We start from the raw sequence: 22,788 nt of genomic DNA on the forward strand, positions 1-22,788 counted from the left end.
GTAAAGGTCACACATATTTCAACATTAGCCAGATAACTTGAAATTTAAACTAATAAAATGCGAATTCTATTTAAAGCAGCAGCACTTTCCATAAACTACAAATTATGTAGAAACAAACTATTACTTTAATTTTTAATTTTAACTAGGGTATGCCCTTGCGATATTGAAATTTGTTTGTGACCTACATACAGTACACATTACATGCATTTATCACGTGCCTATCAAATAACATGACCAAGCCAAATTCAGTACAGAGCGGGGTATACAATGTTATTTCAAGTAATGTTAAAGTCATAAGATAATATAGTACCTTTACAAAAATAAATTCAGTCTAAAAAGGTATGTATTTATGCACGTTTATATTCTGTTGATTTCTTTGAAGTACGCCTTAACAGTGCTGCGCTGGAAATAAAGAATCGATCTAGGCCCTATCTACATGTACATCTATATATGCCAAGTTGAATTTTTCAAACAAATTTAATTGTCATTATTTTTAAAATAAAAGTAGTGTAACTAAATTGAAATAATAAATCAGATATCTTTATGAAAATATAACAAAAAGTGAAATATTTTCATTATTTACTAATATTTTATGACTTCAGTTTTGGGTACGAGTTGACTCTTTGGGTACGAGTCGGAATGGGTAAGAGTTGACTGGATACCTTGTTATATGAAAAAAACGTGGTATATATAGCCCGTACGGAATATTTACTTATAGCTCGTTTTGATCATAATAACCCCTTTGTGATACTTTATCCTGATTGGGAGATTTGTCACTTCCAAACTGTCAGATACATGTTCGTGCACTTAGTACTTACGTATGTGACATCGATGGTATAATTAGATGGCGGACAACAACATAATCTGCATAAAATATCGCAATATATGTGATCACCAAACATACAATTCCACAAAAATCTCCTCTTAAGACAGCCATTTACAGAAAAAATGCTATATATCCCCCTATACTTTCACTTCGATCTTTTTTTTTAAACATTTATACATATTCTCTAAATCAAAGCGGAAGTCATCAGTATTGTAATAAATACAGTTAAGTGACAAGGAAGAATTCCGGAAATTTTTGGTCGTAATGAGTTTACAGCCTAATAATTCCAATCTTAATTTTATTTATTGATTTCTTGTGTTCTGATTGGACGAGAAGAAATTCAAGGAAAAGTTTAGAGTTACACATCGATAAATTTCTCAATCATAAACTACTTTCTTTGACCTAACTTTTATTGTAAACAAGACATGGCCGTAGGAACCGGGGGGGGGGGGGGGGGGGGCGTGCCGCCCCACTAATTTTTCCGATACATAGATTACTATAGAAAACATGGCTACTACATGCTTGTGCTCCCTCACGTCTGATGACCTTTTTTTTTTTTTTTTTTTCTTTTGCTTGTCAAGGAATTTTTGGTAGTTGATAGTGCCCCTTCAACTGAAAATGTATGCCTGTGCCCCCCCCCCCCCAACTGAAATTGCTTCATACGGGCCTGCTGAGGATATGGATTACCCCATATCCAAGTTATTCGACTTTTAATTTATTCGAATTTTCATTGTGCTCGGATGATTTCTAATAAAAAACTAGATGCTGTCATGAGACTGTAATACCCGCACTAAGTATTTGCCTCTAAATGCACACTCCTTCATATTGGGCCTACCAAGGAAAATGCCAAAATAATTCTATAATTTACACAGTACATGTATTCGTCAAATCGAGCATAAATTGCTCAGGTGACCATGTGACCTATGAGCCTCTTGTAGGTATTTCCTTTACTTAATTCATTACCAGTCTGAAATAACAGAGTTTAATTAATGATGTAAATTAGGTTTTGATAAAAGGGGGGATATAAATTTTTGGCCCATAATTGAACTTTTTAAATTTATTTTCTCAACAACAAATGATATTATTTTAGTACAAAGCGTTTTTAATGAATTTATCAAAATGTGCAAACTTTTTTTTAGTATTTAATTAGGCAAAAACCCTCTTGAAAATCCATACCCAATCAATTTTGTCACCCCCCCCCCCCCACACACACACACACACACACACAATTTGCCTGTTTTTGGAAATAGCCTTAGATGGAAAAGTTATGTTAAAAACATCGTTTGTTATGATAATTTAAAATTTGTTCTTTTACTGTACATGTATGTGAACACCTTTTTGAAAATTTCTTCATCACATTGGGCTTGCGTCACTCTACTAGTACTAGTTTTACCATTATCATTTTTAGATTGCACATGCATTCGGCAAACCTCGGCTGATTCCATCACCTTCATCAAACGTTAGAACGTTAGATAAGGTACGAATCGGCAGAGGTGTGCCGAGTTATTGCACATGGTGCAGTGGTGTAATCATCATTACATGTATATCAGTAGGAACAAGAAAACATTGATGTAACCATCAATTGTCGCCCGGGGAATAAATAAAGTAAACAATGGAAATGAGTCTTGATCATCAAACCGCTTCGATATGTGTGAAAAAGGCATGCGTCTAAATGATGGAGACGATAGTCGAGAATATTTTGAAAACTTATAGTCGGATGAAAATCGAACAAAAACGATACCCTTTTAAACTTTATCAATTCCTCAAGTAAATGTTGGCTGCATAAAATATAATTTGAAACCAGACACATGCATCACCTATTTTCAAAAATGTCTTTCACTTAAAGAATATAAAACACGAACTGTGTAAAGTACTTTTTTACGTTTTTATGCGATAAGTAAAATTCGATGTTCTAAAAAAGGGACCTGTCGTTTTTCGATAGTAAATGATAAGCAACTTTATATATTAAATATGAAAAACATAAATATGTAGTAGAAATTTCCTTGATCAAGTTAATAATATGCAAATTATTTATCAATCAGGTACTTCCTAGTGTGTTAGCTATGTTACCTCAAACGTTGTAATAACCAAGACAAAGACGATGACTCAGCGTCTTTGGGTAAGACTATAAATAGAGGCCAGCACTGATGCTCAAGTTAGTTAGTCTGTCGGCCGGTGTACAGTGCGGATCGTTTTAAGGTAAGGAATTTTTTGTGCTTCATTTGCGGGTCTCAAAATACTGCAGACATACCATTTGGGGTACATTAGGTTCCAAACCTACTTTAAAGGTTTATTAGAGAGTGTTTGGAAACACTGCTCTCAAACATAAGGTCTGAGAGCTTTGGAAGCTCTAACAACGGGTTTCAGACCTTGAATAGCTTAGGAACATTGATTAAAGAATCATTAGAGAATCATTGTTTTGTATATACTTAAAATTAATTCCACGTAATTCTCGTTTAGTTTATTTTGACCAATCAATTGTAGGCGTAGGTAACGCAAGGAAAATTATATATCTCTTTCTCCATGACTGGAGAACCCACAGTACATATTACAAAATTTGGTGGCAGCGGTGGGATAAACATGTCAAGGAAATGTTAGAAAATAAAGTTATTGAACCTTCTAAGAGTCCTTGGGCTTCAAGGGTTGTCCTAGTGAAGAAAAAATACGGATCTACTAGGTTTTGCATTGATTATAGGCGCCTCAATGCGATTACATAGAAAGACGCCTATCCTATACCCCGAATAGACGAAACACTAGATCAACTAGCGGGATGCAAATGGTTTTCGACTCTCGATCTCCATTCAGGATACTGGCAAATAGAAATGGACGCAGAAGATAAAGCCAAGACGGCATTGGCACTCGAAATGGCTTGTACCATTTCAATGTAATGCCATTTGGGCTATGTAATGCCCCGGCTACCTTCGAGAGGTTGATGGAGACTGTCTTAGCAGGTCTACAGTGGGACATTTGCCTCATTTAACTCGATGACATTATTGTCTACGCCAAGACCATTTGAAGTACATATCCCATACTTTATTATTTTTTGTTAAATATTGAGAGATAGTTTTCAAACGTGGTTTAAAGTCTTTAGATAGAAAACGTTTAGGTCTAAGTCATGGAGGATATGCTAGATAAAGAGATAAGCTATTTGGAAGAACAATTAAAAGAGCTCTCTAACGAAAGTATTCGACTTCAACAAAAGGAACAGCAAAAGATATCCACTCCAATAACTGTTAGAGATTCTGGAATCGGTGCTTCGGAACAAAAGGAATCAAAGCATGAAGAAGATTATGGAGGTACCAGACCCAAAGTTAATGTTTAATGTTGGTGTGGAAAATGCTTTCAAACCCACTTCTGTCTCGGATGAGAGAAAAGGCGAAATAGCACGAAATCCTGGCATATATCTTGAAACACCACTCAACGATGCAAATAATATTACATTGCGGAAAAGCCAGGACAGACAATTTCAGAGGCATGGTTTTGAAGAAGGGTCAGGAAACAGGGCTAATAAACTAAGCAGCTTAAAACCTGCTACATATGACGGAACAACGTCATGGTTGGACTACAGGTCCCATTTTAATGCCTGTGCATCATTGAACAAGTGGTCAGAGGAGGAGAAGGGAATGTATTTGGCAGTATCCCTACGCGGTCAATCCCAAGGTGTGCTTGGGAATCTTCCAGATAGGTTACAGATGAACTTCCAAGAATTGTCAAAATCTCTGGAGGAGAGTTTTTCTCCTGTAAATCAAACGGAACTCTACAGAGCCCAACTAAAAGAAAGGCGTCAAAAAGCAACAGAAACTATACCCCAGCTTGGACAAGATATCAGACGCCTAACACGTCCTGCATATCCGACGGCCTCAGGGGACTTGTGTGAAACCCTAGCCAAAGAGTATTTCATAGACGCTCTGGCAAGCTTTGACATGCTATAAGGCACGCTGTGGAACTAGATGCTTTCATAGGTGCAGAGCGCACAAAGTACAGTGATGCTTTTGCTCGATAGATAGGCAGTGGGAAACTATCAGGGAAACTGTCAGTTGAAACCAACTCAGATACTCTTGAAGAAGTGATGAAATCTATGAAAGATATGCTTCTGAGTCTTCAAAAAGATGTTGACAAATTAAAGCATAGGCAGCAAAAGTTCCCAAACAAAGAACTTCCTTCGCTATTCCCACGAAAGTTCAATCAGAATTCAACTGATACAACTACGAAAAAATGCTTTAACTGTGGAAAACCTGGGCACTTCAAGAGAAACTGTAGGCTGCAAAATGCAGAGAAAAGGAAAGATAGTTTCAAAAAGTTTGGTTCTGGACCACCTGGAGGACTAAAGAAAAAGGGTTACACTAAAGAAGGCACCGCAAAACAATTAGCTTCAGAAAGCAGGAGACCAATAAAGAAAGGTTGTATTGGAGTACAGAGAAAAGTTAACGAACCAGGCATGTACATCTTGGGGACTGCTAATGGGGTTTCGATTTCAACATTAGTAGATACAGGAGCAACCGTAACTCTTCTATCCCAAAAAGTATTTGAGGTAATAAACCGTGATAGAAAGATAGTATTGGCTGAAACGGATTTAAATATCTTGTCAGCTACAGACACTCCTTTGAATATTTTGGGGAAGGCACTTATAAAATTTAAATTTGGGAAGATAATCATCTACCAAACATCTTTAATTGCGGACATTAATGTAGATGCGATTTTAGGTCTCGATTGCTTGCAGAACAACAAAGGTGTAATCAATCTACACGATAAGACACTTGTGCTGGGAGATGAAACTCAATGTTTGAAATTTGAAGGTAGAATAGGGTGTTTCAGAATCGTTACATCAGAAACACTGTCTCTTCCTTCAAAGAGTGAAATAGTCACCACTGGGAAGGTCATTGTTCCCGAAAACCAAGAATTTGGGACAAAATTTGGTGTTGTAGAACCCACTTGTTCGTATTTAAATTCTGATAGGGGTTTGGTAGGAAGAACCTTAGTGAAAGGAAATAAATGTGTTCCAATACGTTTGCTTAACCCAACTGAAAGAAATATCACAATACATTCAGGCACCACAGTTGGACAACTGGCACCAGTTGAAGAGATACTCGAGGGTGGATTAAATGAAATAGAATCCAGTGAGACTTTGCCTGATCGCTTGGCACCATTATTTAAGAAAACAATAACAAATCACAGTAAAAGGCAAGCAAAGTTGATAAAAAAAAAATTTGTTATTTAATTAATATGCGGGACGCATATGTTTCGGAGGCGTGGGTAATGTAGTAGAAATTTCCTTGATCAAGTTAATAATATGCAAATTATTTATCAATCAGGTACTTCCTAGTGTGTTAGCTATGTTACCTCAAACGTTGTAATAACCAAGACAAAGACGATGACTCAGCGTCTTTGGGTAAGACTATAAATAGAGGCCAGCACTGATGCTCAAGTTAGTTAGTCTGTCGGCCTGGTGTACAGTGCGGATCGTTTTAAGAACCAGTCCGCGAGAAAACTATGCAAAACCGTCCAAATCGAAGGTTGTCATATCTTGATGAAATTTTGTGGGTAGTTAGACTTCATAACATGTAATTCAAAAAAGTCAAAATTTTCTCCATCATCCAACATGGCAGCCGTAGGAAGCGCCACCTTCTTTTTGCACATTTAAGTGCAAATGCACTTAAATAATTCAAGCAAAATGGTAAAGATTACATTTGATTTATTTTACTCAAAATTAAATTTTTATTTCCTTTCAGGTATTTTAAAGTAACATATGACTATGTTCTTCTAAAACTGACATTTATCATAATCAAATACGCAACATATCAAAGGGTAGACAACTCTTAAAAATTGGCACAATGCCAAGTTTGAAGAATTGTCAAAATTATTACATATTGAATGGCCAAAATCTTCCAAGATCAAGCTACAAAATTATAATTTTTGATCTTATTGTCAAAATATAACTCTAAATATTATCTTTGCAAAATATTAAGCTTGGGATTTCATAATTTATTGAGATATAGAAATTTACAAATTGTCAATTTTCAAAAATATATTCAAATTCCATTGGGTTACAAAGTCAAATATAGAACTTTAAATTATAAAAACTTGTTGTTAGATAAGAAAAAATGTTACCATTTTCTTTCTAACCATAATTAGTATTGAAAAAAAAAAGATATGAAAATTAATTAAAAAATTCAAAAATTACACCCAATTTGAGGATTGGCATTTACCAATTGTTTAGAAATGGTATGAATTCATGATAAATTGTTTTAATGGCTTACTTGTAAATTTTCAACGATCATATTGAATATTCATGTTTCTTTCATTTTTGTAAGATAGTTTCTCTATAATTAAAAAAAATGGAATTTACATGTCTTTAAATTCAGGAGGACTCTATTACATCACGGTTCACAATACATATAAATTATGAGACTTGAACACATTTGAGCTTCCGATAAGTTGTTTGCATTCTGTCAATTTTAAATTGGCCCACTCTTGTCAAAATAACAATTCTGAATTATCAAAATACTGACATGAAAATGATGAAGTGCTATGCAAAATACTCCATAAGGGAGTTTAGCTTTTTTTTTTCAAATCATAGAACTTAATTTTCATACATCCATGTAGATTCATTATGGTATAATTCTGAGATATGAGGAACATAAGTAAAAATCAAAGAATTGTTTTTATTAAAATCTGGGTTTTTTTCTTATAAGGCCATTCCAAGTTTTTTCTATGTTTAGCGTTCACCCATCTTTCAAATACCTACCTACCTATTCGCAAAAAACACACCAACCAAAAAGTAAAACACAAGTCTTTATAGTCATAAAAATGATGTCATCCAAAGGATTTGATTCCATTAATCTATTTTTCTATATCTATTCTATATAAATATCTATTCTTCAGCAAAATCAAGGTTTTAAATGCTTACAATATTCCAAATATGACATATTGTAGACAAATACTTCGATTAATTCACAGAATTCAGTGATTTCAACCGGAATAAACAATTTCAGGACTCCTGATTTTGTTTGTTTTTTCTGATATGGGGTGTCAAAAACCAAGGCGCACGCGGACGCTAAACATAGAAAAAACTTGGAATGCCCTAATCTTACTAAAACGGATTTTGTAAAATGATATAAACTGTTAAATCATATTTTGTAGTTTGAGGGGAAGAATTGGTTCTGGGGATTCAATTTTATGGCTCTGAGGTGTTTAGTTGTTGCATATTCCAAAATTTACATTTTACACTCTTCATACCATGACAACAATGACCCCGCCCCCTTTTCAGTTTTAGACTCCAAATCTTTAACTATGTTATTAAATGAGTTAGCCAGTAATTTCAACATACCAATATTTTCAACATTCACTTAAAAATTGTATTTGTGTAAATATTTTTTTAACAAAATTCTACATATATAGTCCAATTTCACAAAGGTTTTCATTTTAATCATAGTGCAAGTACTATAGAAATATTTCACTAAGTTTGCTCTTTGAACAACATGGCCAAAGGAACATGGCCGTAGGGACAGGGGGGCTGCCCCCCCCCCCCTTCAATAATTTTGCCGATATACAGATTACTATAGAAAACATGGCTACTATATATATGCTTGTGCCCCCTCAATAAAAACGTCTGATGACCTTTTTTTTTTTGGCTCGTCAAGGAATTTCGGGCAGTTGATAGTCCCCCCCCCAACTAAAAATGTATGGCTGTGCCCCCCCCCCCCCAAACTGAATTTACTTCCAAAGGGCCTGCTTAGATAATTTTCTTCAAGACCCATCCTTCTGATATAGGTATCACTTTATCTGTACTGCATATACACATGCTGCACTACATTGTAACTGGTAATTGGCATACAAAATGTGTATATTTTATAAGGAATGAAAAGTTTTACCAAAACTATGTTAATCATCCTATGTGAGTACCTGGAATATTGTAGACGTATATCACGATACTCGCTTTGTCCGTGCTTGTTTTAGGGTGATCCTTCTATCCCCATACATGCACAATGTTAGCTGTCTCTCCAGTAAACAAAACGTAATCATGAATGTTTTAAAGCATATATTGGTTTTAGCAAGTAGAGTTTATCACAATTTCCATTTCTACACACTATTTGCTTGTTCAAGCTGGATTGTTGTCGATCTTAAAAATGAGTTTTTCCATTCAAAGTGCAATGATGCTCCACAACAACTCCCTAGGTTCATATAAAATGATCATACATGACCTTCTTTATTCCATGTTGATATACCTGTCATTTTTACCCAATAATAATAAAGAGTTCCAACAAGGGGAGATAACAATTTAACTCCTGGAAATTGGTTGCAGGGGGCTAAAATAAGCAATAAAAATTTATATGAAGTATCTAAATCAGTTATTCATATCTTAAAAAATATATTAGATTTAGAATCTTCTTTTTTTTCATTTAGATATTTAAGAAATAGTCTATAAATATGATAATAGACTGTTATTTAAAATATGTGAAATTGTAGCGAAGTGTGGTATTTCAAAGTTAATTTTCAACATGTAGATATTATTTCCCAAGCTCAATATTTTAATACGCAGTAGACCTTTGACCATTCTAAAGATAACACTTAATTTAATTTAATGTTTTACTTGGTCTTGAGAGAAAATTGCATCTAAAAATGGCTAAAAAATCATACTCATTGATTTAGGATCTATAAATAGACCTTTAAAAACTTAAACATTCATTTGAATTACTTTTTTCTACATTAATTGTATAAATAAGACCATGATTTTGAAAACAAAACAAAATTTGAAAATAAACTGATGGCAGAAGGTCACCTTTTGAATTAATCAGTTTGTATGGTTTTTCCATATAATTTAGTGTGATTTTCGATAAATATGCAAATGAGCTGTTACTAAAGATAGATGCGAGGTTTGACAATTTTTTGTAGATATTTTGACTTCTACTTTTATGTAGAAAATTTTAAGCCACTAAAAAATCCTATGTTGCAACCTTCCATTTGGACGATTTTTTGAATTTTGCATGGTTTTCTCGCAGACTGGCTCTTAAAGGTAAGGAATTTATTGTGCTTCACTTGCGGGTCTCAAAATACTGCAGACATACCATTTGGGGTACATTAGGTTCCAAACCTACTTTAAAGGTTTATTAGAGAGTGTTTGGAAACACTGCTCTCAAACATAAGGTCTGGGAGCTTTGGAAGCTCTAACAACGGGTTTCAGACCTTGAATAGCTTAGGAACATTGATTAAAGAATCATTAGAGAATCATTGTTTTGTATATACTTAAAATTAATTCCACGTAATTCTCGTTTAGTTTATTTTGACCAATCAATTGTAGGCGTAGGTAACGCAAGGAAAATTATATATCTCTTTCTCCATGACTGGAGAACCCACAGTACATATTACATATATTTTTACAGATTCACTTTATGGAAGTAAATATATTGTGTATCTCGTAATTTATAAAGGGAAAGAACATATTCTGTTTAACAATCTTTTTAATGTTTAGAAAACCTTTAATTCTGAATAACTTCTCCCACCTCATTCCCCATATACCAACACTTAAACTTATATGTATAGAGCAGCCCGGTCCTCCGGGCTGCAATTAATTCATTTTGTGTTTTAATTGGATTATATTTCATGAAGTTGACAGGACCTATGACAGTTGGTAAGTATAAATTTAAGTATAGATTGGGGTAAAATAAACCGAAATGGAAATGGTCAGGTTAAAGCTTAAAAAGGATCAAAGATAATCGAATGCCACAGTAGACGAATTTCACATTCTGAAGAGTTATCTCCCGTTGTCGACATTACATTCAATTACATGCACAGATCCAGGATTTTTTTCCGGGGGAGGGGGGGGGGGGTCCACACCTCAGTCAAAAAAATTTCCAGCCCAGAATTTCCTGACAAGCAAAAAAACAAAACAAAACAAAACAAAAACAAACAAACAAACAAACAAAATAAAAACAATGATGGTGGGGTCGGTTTTTTATAGGGGGGAGGGAGTCCAAAGACATTTTTTTATTTGCTTCTGTAAAGCAGTATAATCATAGTCCTGTTTAAATAACTCTGCAAATTCCAAGGGGGGAGGGGGGAATCTCCCTAGCAGCTCCCTGTCCCTGAAATGACAAATGGTCATGTGACTCCCAAATAGTAGAAAACTTTTCCATTTGACTAAATATAATTTTGTTTCTTGTGTTATTATGTTATGTATATCTAATGGTTTAAGGTTATGAACCCCTGGAGGTCATCCCCACTCTCTTAATGAACTGGAAATGTTCACAATATGACTTCATCAAATTAAATAAAAGTGCATCAATGATAAGATTGCTTGACATTTCATTCATGAATTTGGGTTAACCCATGTACCCTCCTAGAATTAGGAATGAAAATCATTCAAAGAGATGGACCATTAAACCATTTGTATATATTCACATTTTTTTTATGTCAAAGCAAAGTATTAGTTTGCATACATAAACAAACAGGGGTCTGGGAAGGGGAAGGGGCGAGGGGAAGGAGTTATCTCTTTACATCTTAATTGTTGAAAACTCCTAAAATGAATGTTAAATTCTAATTTGACTTGTACGTCTTCATTATTTTTAAGTGGTGGTGTCTCCATAATAGTGAAAATTCCCGAGAGGGACATTTAACAACAAACAAACAAATGACTTAAAAACACAATATACATGTACATGTTTATTAGTCAACAGATAGACTTCTGGTCATATCTCTAGTTCTCCCTTGAATCAGAAATGATGATATAAATAGTTTAAGAATGATTAAGAGTTGAAAAGGTTGTGCATCTTAAAATTGACTAAGCTCTGTGGTTGAATTAGCTATACCAGTTTAGCTTATTTTGCTACTCAAAGCACATTGATTAACTATTTTTAATCATACTGTTTTCTGAAATGTGCAGTTTTTTCAACATGGATACAAGTCATACATTTTCAGCTTCTTAAAACAATGCATGAAAAAAAACTGCTTTTCAAATACTGTAACTCTTTCCAAGTACTTATGATCATAAGTTTTTAGCTCACTTGAGTTTTTCTGGTTTTCTGATCACATTTTGTCTGTCATCCATCTGTCCATCTGTAAACTTTTCACATTTTTGTCTTCTTCACTAGAACCACTGGGCCAATTTTAACCAACCTTGCCACAAAGCATCTTCGGGTAAAGGGGATTCAAGATTACATGTTCAAATGAAGGGTCACACTCACTTTCAAGGGGGGATAATCAAGAATTACTGAAAATTTGGTGGTATCATTTAAAATAGTCTTATCAAGAACCACTGACTGGGCCCAAAAAGTTGAAACTTTCTTTTACATAAACTTAGTGTAGATTCAATTTTGTTCAAATTACGACATACTGGGGTAGGGTGGGGCCACATATGGGGATCCAAAGATTTACATAGAAAAATGCAGGGGATTTTTTTCCATCATCAATCTTCTTCTCAAGAACAGCAAGGGCATTATTGTCCCCCGTTTTCACGAAAGGGACCTAGGGGACATTAAATCTCATTTGTCTGTCAGTCTGTCTGTTTGTCAGTCTGTCCATCTGTTACAATATTGAATAAATTTAACCTTGGTCATAACTTTTGAATAATAAGAGATAGGGCTTTCATATTTCACATGTACATAACCTGTAAGAACTTTCTAAATATACAATGATCTTTGAACCCATGCCCATGACCTTGAAGTTTGACCTACTTTTCAAAAAATTTAACATTATTTTAAATTGATCATTTTGAAAATGAAAAGATAGGGCATTCATATTATACATGTATATTACCTGTGACAAGACCTTTCTAAATATATCATGACTTTTGACTCTGTGACATTGACCTTGAAGTTTAACCTATTTTTATTATACCCCCGCTCCGAAGGAGAGGGGGGTATACTGTTTTACCCTTGTGTGTCTGTCTGTCTGTCTGTCTGTCCGTAACAAATTTTGGTCGCAGTTTTCTCAGCAACTACTCATTGCAGATGCTTGAAATTTTAGCACAATCTTTGTTTAGGCATTCCATATGGTGGGATTCATTTTTGTACGAATCCCATGTCAACTTCCTGTTTATCCGTGCGTCTGTCCGTACCATACATAAAAATTTTTGGTCGTACTTTTCTCAGCAACTACTCATCGCAGGTGTTTGAAATTTTAGCACAATCTTTGTTTAGGCATGCCATATGGTGGGATTCATTTTTGTACTAATCTGATGTCAACTTCCTGTTTATCCGTGCGTCTGTCCATACAACACATAACAAACTTTGGTCGCAGTGTTCTCAGCAACTACTCATCACAGGTGCTTGAAATTTTAACACACTCTTTGTTTAGGCATGCCATATGGTGGGATTCATTTTTGTACAAATCCGATGTCAACTTCCTGTTTATCCGTGCGTCTGTCCGAAACATACATTGCAAATTTTGGTCGTAGTTTTCTCAGCAACTACGTATCGCAGATGCTTCAAATTCTAGCACAATCTCTGTTTAGGCATGCCATATGTTGGGATTCAGTTTTTACAAATCCAATGTCAATTTCCTAATTATCACTGTCTTTGTCTATGACCGAACTTGTGTATTCACATCAGAGCGGGGGTATTATTAGTGAGCATTGGCTCACAGACTTCTTGTTCAAAAATGTTATATTTCCTAATAACTTTTGATTGAGAAGAGATAGGACTTTCATATTTGATATGTACATTACCTGTAACAATATGTTTCCGAGCATCCTATGATTCTTTACCCCTTGACGTTGATGTTTTACCTAATTTTCAAAAATTTTAACTTTGGTGATTACTTTTGAATGACATATAATAGGGCGTGCATATTTGAAACAATATGTCATAAATAATGGCATCCCATCAACTAGGACACAGAAAGCAGGGGACCACAATTCTTTGAATTTGCTTGTTAGTCATTTTGATATGGAAACATATAGTGTAGATTCAAGTTTTTATGCCCTGCCATGAAATAGTGTTGTCATGTCTGACTTCAATCAAACTTCATATGCTGATACATACTGATGTAAGCTTTTCAACTGCATCAACCTTTTTGACCTTGACCTTTCCTTTGAACTTGACCTCACTTTTCTTAAATTCGTGTCTAGATCGGTTTTGAAGAAACAATTCAAGATATATTTATCAAACTTCACATGCTGATACATACTGCTGAGAGCTATCAATTGCATCAACTTTTTTGACCTTGACTTTTCCTTTGACCTTGACCTCACTTTTTTAAATTAGTGTTTATCTACATTTTAAATAAACCATATATGATATTTTTATCAAACTTCATATGCTAATAGTAAATACATACTGATGTAAGCTTTTCAACTGCATCAACATTTTGACCTCAACCTTTCCTTTGACCTTGACCTCTCTTTTCTTAAATAAGTGTTAAGCTCAGTTTTAAATAAATCATTTAAGATATTTTTATCAAACCTATATAGTAACATAGTAACAATGATTATCATTGTTACTATGTTACCGTTGTGTACATTTTTGTAATGTAAAGCTTCTGAAGATTTTTAATGAAAGCGCTAAAGCTTTACGGAGAATTCTTGTGTTTTCTTTTTATATTTGTTTAATATTGTAATCGGATATATATATATATAACATCTCGTTACATGCATGTAGTGACTTTGTCACAAAGTTGCACATGCCTAAAAAATAGTTTTAATTTCACATAGAACATAGACTAAATATAATTAATCGTATAATTTTTAAAATGTATTTAACACCTCACTCATTTTCAGGAATATTTAATCCAAATAGCATGTTACAGGCCTATAGCAACGTTTTCAAAGTGAAGGGGGGGGGCTCCGAAAAAATCCCGCGTACTATGGGCCTGTGCTACATGTGTACCATCTAACTTTCAAATGATAGAATCTTCTGTAAAAAAAAAAAATAAAAACAATTCCAAGCCGTTATGGATTATCAAAGATAGCCTTTTTTTTAAATAGCAAAACTATACATGTAGATCTATCAAGGATATATTTTAAATTTATTTTTTTAATTTTGTGCTATTAAAGTACTATCACTCAAAGTATAGGCAGATGTTAAAGATGGGTCAACTGTCACCTTTTAGAGTAATCAATGAACTCGTCCAGAAATGGTTAAACATGTTAAACGCAAAGGAAATCGCGAGATCAGTTGCGGCTGTGGAGCAATACTGAATATAGTCTTTCGTCATAGAATAGAATCCGACATTTAACACTTAATATATATTTTGAATACACAGACGTTTTGAAAACTTCATTTTTGTTTCTAGAAATATTTTTATTTTCAAAAATAATATATTTTCGTGTTTTTAAACTGAGTAGATCGATGACCTAGCATCGTTTTAGATAACTCAGCCCCTCTAGCCAAGTCTAGGGCTTGAGTAAAAAACCTGCACTTGTTATGAAACTGGGGCCTGTTTTACAAAGGTTTCCTAAGATATGTCGTAAGACATAACTTAAGATATGCCTAAGTTATAACTTAAGAAGTTCCTAAGATTTGTAACAGCTGTTTCACGAAACAATCTTATCTTAAATTTATCCTAAGACATTTCTTAAGTTGTGTTACGGACTAATGGAATAACTTTTCCACTCTATCTACAATTCTTAGCATACTGTTACATGTAGGAGGATGTCCGTCTGAGTAAAAATCTTTAGTTTGAGTCGGGTTTTTTTTAAATAAAAAAAACAGCTTGAAAAGGGGAGGATCGGGAGGTAAGGGGTTACCCTCCACTTTCAAAGGACTTGAACAGAAGTATGGTTTAACCCCCCCCCCCCCCGTTACATGACGTATATTTTTTTAATCTAATATTTGTGCTATTATATGTTTGCCTTTTATTTTGCTCTGTAGAAGGTATCGGAGGTTTGCAATTGTTTATTTTCCCCCTTACTATATATTTTTCTACTAGTATAGTTTCAGTTAGGAAATGGAATAAATTTAAAACAATAATTGCTTCGAAGGGCAAGCAATCTAACAGAGGCCTTATTTTCTTTTTATTTCTTCAAATGAGTGCTCCACGGTAGTTGTACGTATTACTGTGTAAATTGAAATAAGAAGTTTTCGACAGATAAAAAATTCCAAATTTGCGACTGTGGAAATGACAACACTAACAGAAAAAAGTTGAAAAAAGAAAATATATATATTATTATCTTTATGCATAATTATACCGTGACAATTCAGACCAAAAATGGACAGGGGGACCTAATACTCTGTAACCCAACATACATTTGTTCAGGGGAAGAGTTGAAAAGAAGTAGACTCATTAAGCTGAAACAGAGGAAAAATGGTGCAAGTCTTGCACTTCAACGCCTCCTTCCTCCCATGGGAGATAAGATACAAGCAATGTTTGGAGAAACAGCTATATCAGGAGCTGAAGAGAACAAGTTTGTTCCCTTATCAAACTTTAATCTTTTAAATACTTAATATCGATTCAAATACTAGTAATATTATTAGATTTAAAAATATATAATAATGGTTCAAATTATATGCAAAGTTTTGTAACACAGACAATAGTGTATATAGCGTGGATTTTTTTGTTTACAAAATCATGCTCTTTAAATGATGGGGAATTAATCCAACATGTGTACCGTCTATTTTGTAGTAACATTGGGAAATTCACGAATTCGTGAGAACTCATACATTCTTTAAGTACAATGTATTTGTAGTTCCAACTTTACCAATTATTTACCTTGTATTAATTTTGACCAGTGATAAAGACACTTCTCTGACAATTCTTAAAATCCCTAGCGCCTTTCTTAGCTATTACATACAAAGTAAAGCAGTTATAACCTGAAGGGATCACAGTCATTCATATACTAGTAGTCCTTTGAATTTTTTCTCTCCCTGAACACACACAGTATCTCTCTGTAAGAATCCTTGTACATGTATCTACAGCCGTCATATTTGGTTTCTTCCTAAGTCATTGTTTTGCTTGTCTTAAAGTTACGACATAACTTAGGAATATCCTAAGATAAGACGAGGTTAGTGAAACGGATAAGTAATGAACTTAGGAAAAAGTTCTTTCCTAAGATACAACTTAGTCCTAAGTTAGCTTTGTGAAACGGGTCCCTGGGGCCTGTTTCACAAAGGTTTCCTAAGATATGTCATAAGATATAACTTAAGATATTCCTAAGTTATAACTTAAGAATTTCCTAAGATTTGTCACAGCTGTTTCACGAAGCAATCTTAGCTTAAGTTTATCCTAAAACATTTCTTAAGTTGTGTTATGCCTAATGAAATAATTCCCCTACTCTACCTACACATTCTCAGGATAGTGTCAGCATGAATACTTTATTCTTTAGTACAAAACGGTTTATTTCAAGTAACAAAAAACTTAAGCTTGAAAGGGGAAGGAGCGGGGGCCTCCATTTTCAAAGGAATTGCACAGAAGTATGTTTTAACCTTGATAAGTTTCCAGCTTGAACTAACACCCCCCCCCCCCCTCCGCACACGATATAATTATGTATTTTTTAATTATTCTTCTTGTTATGATGCCTCTGCTTTTTTCTCTGTATGAGGTATCTGAGGTTTTGTTTGCGTCCTTTTTTTTCTAATATACTTTTCTACTAGTACCGTTTCAATTAGTAAATGGAATAAACTTTATAGGGCTAACAATTGAACACAGGTCTGAGTGGGTTTTTTCCCATTTCTTCACCAGTAACTAAGTGCTCCACGTTAGTGGTCCGTGCTTACTGTATAAGGCTTTCTCGCATATATATAAAATAAGAATGCTTCGACAGAAAAGAAATCCCAATTTAACGACTGTGGAAATAAGAATACTAATAGAAAATGTTGAGAAAAAAAAGGAAATATATTATTATCTCCATGTATAATTCTAGCCAATAAGGGGGAGTGAGACCTAATATTCAGTACACAACGACATAAATTCGTTTAGTGGAGGAGCTAAAGAAGAAGTGGAGTATCATTTGAATTGAGCCGGAACAGGGGAAAAATGGCAGTGTCTTGCATTACCCCCCCCCCCCTTTTCAGGAAGAGAAGATATAATCAATCTTAGGAGAAACAGCTATATCCGAAATATTGACACATTTTATAGAAAAGAACGAATTCGTCCACTTATATTATCTACTCTGTAAAATATCATCGATTCAAATAATATTATTATATACTATAGTTAAAAATAACTTTCATGTATATAGAATTTTACTTTGATTTTGATTTCATTAAAGATGAGTCAAATGATATGCAAAGTTTCGCAACACAGACAATGTGTTTATAGAATATTATTTTTTTTTCTGTTTACGATGTGCTAGCTCTTCAAATGTGGGGAATTATTCCAACATGTGTACCGTCTACATGTACGTCACTAATATCATTTGGAAATCTACGAATTCCTGAGAAATCAAACATTCTAAAAGTACAATATATATGTAATTCCAGTTTCATCAACGGAAATTTTTATATATCTTGAACTCAAGGTATTTGACCAGTGATACAGACACATCTCCGACAATTCTTGAAATCCTTCTCTAAGTTATTTCATGGGAAGTCGGCAGTAACCTTTTGAAAGTTTCCAGTATTTAAAGAAAGAACTAAAGCGTTGCCATAAGCTGGAGGGAGTCATAGTTATCCATAAAATCTACTGGATTTTTTCTATCCCTAAACACCCTTTCTTTCCCCAACAGTCTCCTTCATTTATTACTGCATGTGCAGCCACCATATTTAGTTCCTTCCTAAGACATCGATTTACCTGTCTTAAAGTTATGACATAACTTAGGAATATCCTAAGATAGGACGAAGTTAGTGAAATGGATAAGTAATGAACTTAGGAAAAAGTTCTTTCCTAAGATATAACTTAGTCCTAAGTAAGCTTTGTGAAACAGGTTCCTGGTGTATAGTTCTAAACTTCTTCATGTCCGTAGCAAATACTGATACCCAGTCTACATGCATGATCTAAGCGTCACTAGGGAACGGTGCACACACCTGTGCTTGCAAGACCAAATAGTCTAGGTCTACACATGAGCGAATATCCTTTCCGACGAGAGCGGAAATCATGGAAATCACGTTGCTTTGCCGAGAAGTTACGATTGCAGGTGTTTAAACATAATAATCATTCCGTTATTTAAAAAAAGAGAAAAAAAAACACAGTTAATGATTAACATTCTAACTCAAAAGAAAATATACGGCAATTAACGACAATAATCATGACAGTAATATAATAATTGGTGAAAAGATTTATCATTATCAATCGAAGTATGACCTATATATTTCGTGAAGAAGACTGAGGAGGCAACGAGCGTAGGAATACGAAAACTTTTTATTTGCTTTTCTGAGGAAAAAGTGATTTTCTTAAAATCTTTTTACGTTAATTTTGTTTTCTTTAACGTATTAAATATACATCATTATTCTTAATATTTGTTGTAATGTTGTATCTACTGATCATGAATGGAACTATTTTCTATGGAGCAATTGTGTGAAGAGTACCTATCTTTAGTAATATATCTTGAATAGATAATATGCACCGATCGAATATATTAAAAATTGAAATAAATCGTTACATCTAGTTTGTTTTAGCTAAACGATTACAGGAATTTGAAATTAAGGTATAGAACCTATGTCGGAAAAGACTTTGTCACAGGATTTTAAACTTTTCAAAATGATAAATTAGCACTCGCTTACCAATAAGTTAAAAATATATGGTAATACATGTACATGTATCCTTTTTAAGAGCAGCGCAAAGCGCTTACTGTTATCCTAAATCTACTTCCGTTAGCGATCCAGCGCCACTAAGCAAGTTAGATAACTCCATTGGGTTTTCTAAAAATATGCAACTAGAAATCCCCGACTCTCTTTCGGCTATTTTAGTGTAATACTGAGTTACGTGCAGTTCTAATTATAGGAGTCAATTAGTAAGGTAAAAAAATGCATGTACATTGTACGAAAATCCACTGTTAGTAGATAAGGACGGTTCTTGTCATGCTTACCTCTATACATATTGTAGTTCATTGAAAATCGTGTCGGCACTCATCACTTGTATACCATGTAGCTAACAATAGGTTCCGCCCGTGCATTTTAGGTCGAACGGTGGCTCCACTGTTTTATAAGTGCTTACGGAAACGCTTTGTCTTGATGGCGCTTGAATGTTTTCATGTGACGCGTACCTAAATAATAACGAAAGACTTCAAAGATTTCATTACAACGAAATATGCCACAGTATTGTTGCGTTCCTGGCTGGAAAAATACGGGTGGACATCGTTTTCCATCAGGTACCACACTAAATTTGAAATGGCGAGTTGCCATTAAACGAATGGACGAAAGAAAGCGTCTATGGAAACCTTGAAAGTTCGACGTTGTGTGTTACGCCCACTTTCTCGCCAGTGATTACAAGACAACGCTGTTAGGTTAGTCATGGTATTAATTATATGTTCATAGATCTAAGTTTTTGTTCAAATTTTATTTGTTTTGTATTTCCATGATTGTTATTTTTGAACAAAGCAAAGCAATTTCTGTTCGTGTTGCTTTGTGATTTGTTTTCCATTTCCCAGGTACGTCGTGTTAAAACAGGCATTCAAGCAAGGATGATGAAGATGAAGTGGATAAAATTATTCAGGAGTATTTTAGTTCCATTGTATATGTTATATATTAATATATGAATTTTCATAAGCTTTAAAATTATTATTATAATAAACATGATAACTCAATATAATAATTTATATTAAAGACCTTATTAATGATTTTTTTTTCTTTCTAATTTGTTTTTGCGTGGTTATTGATGACAACATCCAAGACCATACTATATAGATATTCAATTATATTAAAATTGCATTCAAAATTTCAAACTATTTCCCCATCTTTTGAATTAATTTCATTCTATCTTTTTTTAATAAGGTGACAGGTCATGACTAAAGGAAGATGCTGTTCCTTCAATTTTTACATTTAATGCAAGTGAGGAAGAGTCCCCAAGAGAAAAACGATTTAAGAAAAGGCACATACAGCCAGAAATTCAATTCCAGGTGTTTGACTGTCAGCAAGAAATAGAGTTTGAAAATGAACCAGAACTTCTTGTTGACTGTGATGAATTTCAAAACAAGTGCCTGCATTGCAACACCAAGGTATACAGTGTGAAATTCCAACATTCGGAAAATTATCTGTTGAAAGTATAATGAATAATGATAAAGTCATTAAATACTACACTTGGTTTCAAGATTACAACCACTTTATGATGTTTATTTACTGCCTCGAACCTAGTGCATATGAGCTCACATACCAGTGTTCATTACTTCATCCAAAAGACCAGTTGTTCATGACTTATCAAACTTCGACAAGACAAAGAAGATGTTGAATTGTCATTGCTTTTTAATGTGTCAGAGTCCACAGTATCAAGAATAATTATTACATGGATAAACTTTATGTATTTTCAGTTAAAAGAGCTAATTATTTGGCCATCTCCAGCAGTCGTCCATGAACACATGCCTCAAGACTTTAAATCAAAATTCCCTAACACCAGAGTTATACTAGATGCCACTGAGGTATCCATTGAAAGACCCTCCCATGTTAATTGTCAGATGGTGACATGATTAATTACAAACATAAAAATACACTCAATTAAGACAATGATAGGCTGCAGTCCAAAGGGTGCAATTACTTTTATTTCAGATTCTTATGAAGGCTCTGCTTCTGACAGGCAGATTATTGAAAAATCTTGTCTTTTAGAACCCACATTAAAGCTTTTTGAAAAGGGTGATTCCATCATGGCCGATAGAGGCATTATGGTTCAGGACTTATTTGCAAACCAAGATGTTCACATTAATATCCCAACGCTGTTGAAGGGAAAATCCCAATTAGATCCAGGTGAAGTGGTGCATGATAGACGAGTGGCTTCAAAAGGAATTCATATTGAGAGAGTTATCGGGTTGTCAGAAAGTTTCAAAATATTGAAGCTTGGGATTTCTAATAGTAAACTTCAGTTAGGGCCTCGAATCATATTTGTTTGTTTTGCCATATCAAACTTCAGGAGAAATATCGTTCCAAAGTATTCAACATGATCTTAAGTTTTTTTTTTTAAAAAATCCGTTACTCATATGTATTATGTACTGATAATTTGTGGATAAAGTTCGGTTTTACCAGATAGAGATCAAATAGTGTCAAGATAAAATGCTTTGTACGATTCAAGTTTTTGCAGTATTCATTATATGTATAAAAATTATTCATGTTCTTAAGGAAACTCTAAACACTGCACACTGAAGAGTTCCTATTCCGCTGTAGTGTTATGCAGTTAGAGTGATCTGTCCTTTGATGTAAGTACTAAGTAAACATGGAATAAATTGAATTTACAGTAGGGCTGTATCAATATATCGATACGTATCGATATTTAGGAGTGTATCGTATTGAAAAAATAACTTCCAATACGTATCGGACAGGCAGCTTTTCTCATAATTCTGTGAAAAAGTTGGGAATTTCAATCACCAAAGGTTTTATTTTCATTGTTTTGAATTAAAATTGATCAATAATGAGATAAGCATTAAGGAGATAGCACATCTTAGATAAATATTACAAAAATGCATCGACAACTTCATTTTAACATATTGTTTTTACAGTCATAAAAAGTTTGAATTTGAAGTGTAATTTGTAGAGATAGTAAGACAAAACCTTCAAAATGGGATATAAAAACAATTAGTTTTTATAAAATTCATACATTAAATGATTTATAATAAGACTTTTTTGATTGACTTGTTAAAGAATCCAATATATCGGATATCGCATTAAAAAATGTATCGTATCGTATCGAATTTTTTTGCTCAATACACAGCCCTAATCTACAGTAAATGACTCAATTTAAAATAGATTTAAAACTTAAAGTATTCTCCACCTTATATAAGACCAAAATTAAGTAATTGAAAACACATCATTTGCATGTACTTTCTCAGCGAAAGTAATCAACATTAATATCTGTTCCTAAATACTTCATTGAGAACATTTATTCTGGGGAAAAATGGCAGGTATCCTATGTTGAAAATGAACTAGAAAATCTCGGTATGTACACTTGTATGA

General features: G+C 33.9%; 1 protein-coding gene across 2 annotated transcripts in view; it reads right to left on the reverse strand.

The window, feature by feature from the left end:
• Nucleotides 1-1,030, reverse strand: part of LOC133192060 (palmitoyltransferase ZDHHC3-A-like) — a 123,708-nt gene extending 122,678 nt beyond the window's left edge. Inside the window, exons 1-2 of one of the 2 annotated variants that reach the window (XM_061327901.1) lie at nt 1,004-1,030; nt 819-968 (exon numbers count right to left, since the gene is read on the reverse strand). In XM_061327901.1, coding sequence (XP_061183885.1) covers nt 819-937 — 119 coding nt within the window. In that variant the 5' untranslated portion in view covers nt 938-968; nt 1,004-1,030. The other variant, XM_061327902.1, reaches the window with a different exon arrangement.
• Between the last annotated feature and the right edge of the window lie 21,758 nt (nt 1,031-22,788).

The sequence above is a fragment of the Saccostrea echinata genome, unplaced genomic scaffold (assembly GCF_033153115.1).
Source record: "Saccostrea echinata isolate AGI-Se365-2 ecotype Australia unplaced genomic scaffold, CSIRO_AGI_Sech_v1 ptg000025l, whole genome shotgun sequence".
NCBI lineage: Eukaryota > Metazoa > Mollusca > Bivalvia > Ostreida > Ostreidae > Saccostrea > Saccostrea echinata.